The sequence below is a fragment of the Canis aureus genome, chromosome 37 (assembly GCF_053574225.1).
Source record: "Canis aureus isolate CA01 chromosome 37, VMU_Caureus_v.1.0, whole genome shotgun sequence".
NCBI lineage: Eukaryota > Metazoa > Chordata > Mammalia > Carnivora > Canidae > Canis > Canis aureus.
Genome location: NC_135647.1, coordinates 378,346 through 383,492, shown reverse-complemented (window position 1 = coordinate 383,492; position 5,147 = coordinate 378,346). Strand labels below are relative to the sequence as shown.

Below are 5,147 nucleotides of genomic sequence, written 5' to 3'. Positions count from 1 at the left end.
CTGGGGACACTCGCCCCGGCCTCAGCCCGGCTCCTCGCGGGCCCCTCCCCCTTGAAGGCCTTTTGTGTCTTTCTTTTTTCCCATCTTCCTACATGATAGAAGCGCGAACTCTTCTCACTGTAGCATTCCAGCTGGTCTCTCTTTAAATCTCAGGCCGAATTCGTAGATTTTCAGGATGATTTGAAGGTTATCTAGGTAATTTGGTGGAGACAGGTGATTTGGGGACCCTACTCTTCCGTCATCTTGCGGAACCCTCTCTCAGATTGAAGTGTTCTTAAGGCAAGAAAGAAAAGATACTAAGTATGTAAGGTAATGGATATGTTAACTACCTTGATTGTGGTCATTATTTCATAATTTGTATGTAAATAATCAACTTAGAGCCCTTAAAATTATACAATTTTTATGAGTAAACTATGCCTTCAAATTCTAGAGGGGAAAAAAGTAGAAAAAATGTGAATTGCTACCCTTTGGGAAAAGATATATAAATAACTACTTAAGCTAAAAATGCACACATTCTTCAATCTCATTCCCAAGAATCAAATATAAAAATTAAAATATTCATATATAAAAATTGATAAGTATAAGGACATTTTTATATTTATTATATTGTATTATTTATATTATATTATTAATTTTATTATTAATATTATATATTAATGATATATATGTTATATTATTTATAACACAGTGAATGATCATCAATAGGGAAATGAAATAATGCCAAATAAATACATAAATATATACATACATACTAGCCCAGAAGACTCAGAAGGATTTCTATTAAGTGCTACTAAGAAAGAAAATCAAAACATAAAAAGTATAAGAACTTCACATTTTTGTTTAAAAAATAAAACATTTGTGTGAGGGAGAGAACAGAGAAAATGTATAAAAGGATACATGCAAGACTGTTAACGAGAATTGTTTCATTGGAAAGAGAGTTGCTCTGGAGGGAGATTGGGAAAAGGGAGGAGCTACCAAAAAATACAAGGAAAAGAAAATCTTTCATTTAAAGGTGCTTATGTAGCACATGAGAAAATGCTCCATATCACTTGCCATCAGGGAAATACAAATAAAACCACAATGAGATCCCACCTCACACCAGTGAGAATGGGGAAAATTAACAAGACAGGAAACAACAAATGTTGGAGAGGATGTGGAGAAAAGGGAACCCTCCTGCACTCTTGGTGGGAATGTGAACTGGTGCAGCCACTCTGGAAAACTGTGTGGAGGTTCCTCAAAGAGTTAAAAATAGACCTGCCCTATGAGCCAGCAATTGCACTGTTGGGGATTTACCCCCAAAGATTCAGATGCAATGAAACGCCGGGACACCTGCACCCCGATGTTTCTAGCAGCAATGGCCATGATAGCCAAACTGTGGAAGGAGCCTCGGTGTCCATCGAAAGATGAATGGATAAAGAAGATGTGGTTTACGTATACAATGGAATATTCCTCAGCCATTAGAAACGACAAATACCCACCATTTGCTTCAACGTGGATGGAACTGGAGGGTATTATGCTGAGTGAAGTAAGTCAATCGGAGAAGGACAAACAGCGTATGTTCTCATTCATTTGGGGAATATAAATAATAGTGAAAGGGAATATAAGGGAAGGGAGAAGAAATGTGTGGGAAATATCAGAAAGGGAGACAGAACATGAAAGACTCCTAACTCTGGGAAATGAACTAGGAGTGGTGGAAGGGGAGGTTGGTGGGGGGTTGGGGGTGACTGGGTGACGGGCACTGAGGTGGGCACTTGACGGGATGAGAACTGGGTATTATTCTATATGTTGGCAAATTGAACACCAATAAAAAATAAATTTATTTAAGAAATAACTTTCTGATAATAAATTAAAAAATCAAAAAAGAGAAGTTAGGGATAGTTCCCCCCCCCCAAAAAAAATGACATTTATCAGCTACTAATGTCAAAAGTATATATATTTCTCTTTTCTATTCTCAGTGCTCTGTGGAATGACTAAATAGATAAGTGGTTGAGTGAATTCTCAAATATATTGATTACTGAATTACATTGACAGCAAGGAGCTGTATAAACCACACTGTTTGCAGGGATGTTAGAACATCTATAGTAATGGAAATAAAATCAAGATGACTGAGCCAGAGATGCTCTGGGTGAGCTGAGGCACCTGGACATTCTGAAACCTCTGCACAGGTCACAGCACACTGTTTGCAATCTCACATACTCCAACAGATTAATTGTCTGTGTGGAGAGCTCTCCCCCTGGAAAGCCATGAGTGCTTGGAGACCAGGTCCTCAGAGACTCTTAAGAGACACCAAATCTAAGCACACCTTCCTCATGAGGGATCCACAGAGTAAAGACAGAGGATCCTGAGCAGGTCACTAGACGTCATCTGCCTTCAGCACCAGCGATTTCTCCAACGCAAAGATATTATTCAGAGAATGTCTCCTGTAAGCCAGGAAGGTGGGAGAACCAAGGACTTTCCACTTGCAAAGTATCAGTGTGTGAGCTTGCATTTTATGACACAGTCTTGAACATGGTTATGGTTTTGCAAAGAATTTGAATGTATTCATCTATCGAACCATATCTCTGCTGTTTTATATTTTCATGTTAAATGTGTTTTCACTCTCACTGTTATTTGAAATGATATTTACATTGTATAATAATGATTTGCTGCCTTAGATGAACCTAGAATGTGAGATTGTGTTATGTCCATTCCTGTGCTTGTATTTAGAAATGTGATGTGTTAGTGTGTGAATTGGTGGAGTTTGTGTGTGTGGTTTGGGGATTTGCACATGCGCTCGGGTATAAAGGAGATGCATTTCAGGGTCTGGAAGATGCAGCAATGAGCAACCAAGAAAGACCCTTCATGTCCTTCCCAAGAATCTTTGAAAACTAGGGAGACCCTCAGTCCTTCAAATAACTGTTTACCTGCCTCTGGGAGCTCAAAAGAGGTGACTTTTTAAATTTCTTTCCTCCTTTGTGCAAACCATGAAATTTTTCCAAAGGCAAAACAATCAAGGAAAACTGAGAAAGAGAGGGGTCAAGTGGGTCTGGTAGATGAAGAATGTTTAAAAGGGCACTTGGCGGGATGAGCACTGGGTGTTATGCTATATGTTGGCAAATTGAACTCCAATAAATAAATAAATAAATAAATAAATAAATAAATAAATAAATAAATAAAAAAGAGAAGAAACTCAGGTCACAGAGGACATACACTGAGAGGAAAGGAAGGAGAAGCCACAGAGAAGAAAGAAAGGGAAAGACAGGCGCAGAAGGACCCCAGAGGGAGATGAACACAAGGGAAAGCCCCTTGACTTAGAACAGGGTGTTTCTCACTCTGAAGGCAGAGGAATTCTGGCTTTGAGAAGAACAGTGCCAGCGGCAGGGCTCCATGGACAAGGAGAGAAGACCAGACAAGGATGACTCACATGTCCACCCAGAGTAAACTGAGGACAGATCTAAGTGTGTCCTATGAAGGGCAGGAGTCCCAGGACCACTGAAGAGAAAGCCAAGCTCTCAGGGCTCAGTGCTCACCTGGCTCCAATGACAGCAGGTCTGACAGGGACATGGCCTGTGCTGCCTCACGGGCTATGAAACCCTGAAATAAAGGGTATTCCAGCGTCTTCCTGAGCAGGTGCAGCAAGGGGCCACCTCTGTCCATGTCACAGCTCCGCAGCTGCTGTTTCTCTGTCCTGTGGGAGTGGCATGAGCACCAACAGCTCCGTGGTGACCGAGTTCATCCTTGTGGGCTTCTCCCATCTGGCCAACCTGCAGGGCTGGCTCTTCACATTCTTCCTTGCCGTCTATCTGCTCACCGTGGCAGGCAACCTCCTCATAGTGCTGCTGGTCTCCACGGATTCTGCTCTCCAGTCCCCCATGTACTTCTTCCTGCGCATGCTGTCGGCCCTGGAGATCAGCTACACATCTGTCACCATGCCCCTGTTGCTGCACCACCTCCTCACAGGCCAGCGCCGCATACCTCGCTCAGGCTGTGCTCTCCAGATGTTCTTTTTCCTTTTCTTCGGTGCCACAGAGTGTTGCCTCCTGGCTGCCATGGCCTATGACCGCTATGCAGCCATCTGCAAACCCCTTCGCTACACACTTCTGCTGAGTCCCCGGGTGTGCCTGCAGCTAGCAGGGCTGGCATGGGCCTGTGGGGCAATGGTGGGCCTGGGCCACACCTCCTTCATCTTCTCCCTGCCCTTCTGTGGCCCCAATGCCATCCCACACTTCTTTTGTGAGATCCAGCCCATCCTGCAGCTGGTATGTGGAGACACCTCACTCAATGAGCTGCAGATTATCCTAGCTGCTGCCCTCATCATCCTCTGTCCCTTCGGCCTCATCCTGGGCTCCTATGGGCATATCCTGGCCACGATTTTCCGGATGCCGTCTGTTGCTGGCCGCCGCAAGGCCTTCTCCACCTGCTCCTCTCACCTGCTGGTGGTCTCCCTCTTCTATGGCACGGCCATCTTCATTTACATCCGCCCTAAGGCCAGTTATAATCCAGCCACTGACCCTGTGCTGTCTCTCTTCTATGCTGTGGTCACCCCCATCCTTAATCCCATCATATATAGCCTGCGGAATGCGGATGTCAAGGCTGCCCTGAGGCGAACATTCCAGAAAATGAAGCCTGCGGACACTTGACAAGGGGGTGACAATGGAGGCTGTCACTCCCAGTCACCTCCCATCACCAAGCATCAAAGGTAAGGAAGCATGGTCCTCACCTGGGCAGGGGGCAGCCTGTCAAGAACAGAGTTATCTTGGAAGAATGGAGCCAAACCACTTTCAGACCCCTGCAACCCACACACACGCGCTATTCTGCCTTCTGTCCTAAGGAACAGGATACCCAGGATGGATGATCACCTGTGTCGAAGCAGAGCAAGTCAACCCTAAGGACATGTTATAAAATGTCCTCGCACCAGACCACCAAGGTAATGAAACCTCCAGGCACAATACTGATTCCTTTGTTTTAAGGTTTTATTTATTTGAGAGAGTGTGTGCACACAGGCAGGGGGAGGCACAGAAGGAGAGGGAGAAGCAGCCTCCATGCAGAGCTCAGAGTCCACTGCAGGGCTAGAGCCCAGGACCCTGAGATCAGGACCTGAGTGAACCAGAGTCGGACGCTTCGCTAGCAGAGCCACCAGGCACCCTTCAGCACCGATTCTTAAAGGA

At 44.7% G+C, this 5,147-nt stretch overlaps 1 protein-coding gene across 1 annotated transcript; it reads left to right on the top strand.

Annotated features, from left to right (window-relative positions):
• Nucleotides 1–3,680: 3,680 nt before the first annotated feature.
• Nucleotides 3,681–4,619, top strand: OR10C1 (olfactory receptor family 10 subfamily C member 1). Its single transcript, XM_077886438.1, has one exon. The coding sequence runs from the start codon at nt 3,681–3,683 to the stop codon at nt 4,617–4,619; it is 939 nt and encodes a 312-aa protein (XP_077742564.1).
• The last annotated feature ends 528 nt before the right edge of the window (nt 4,620–5,147 follow it).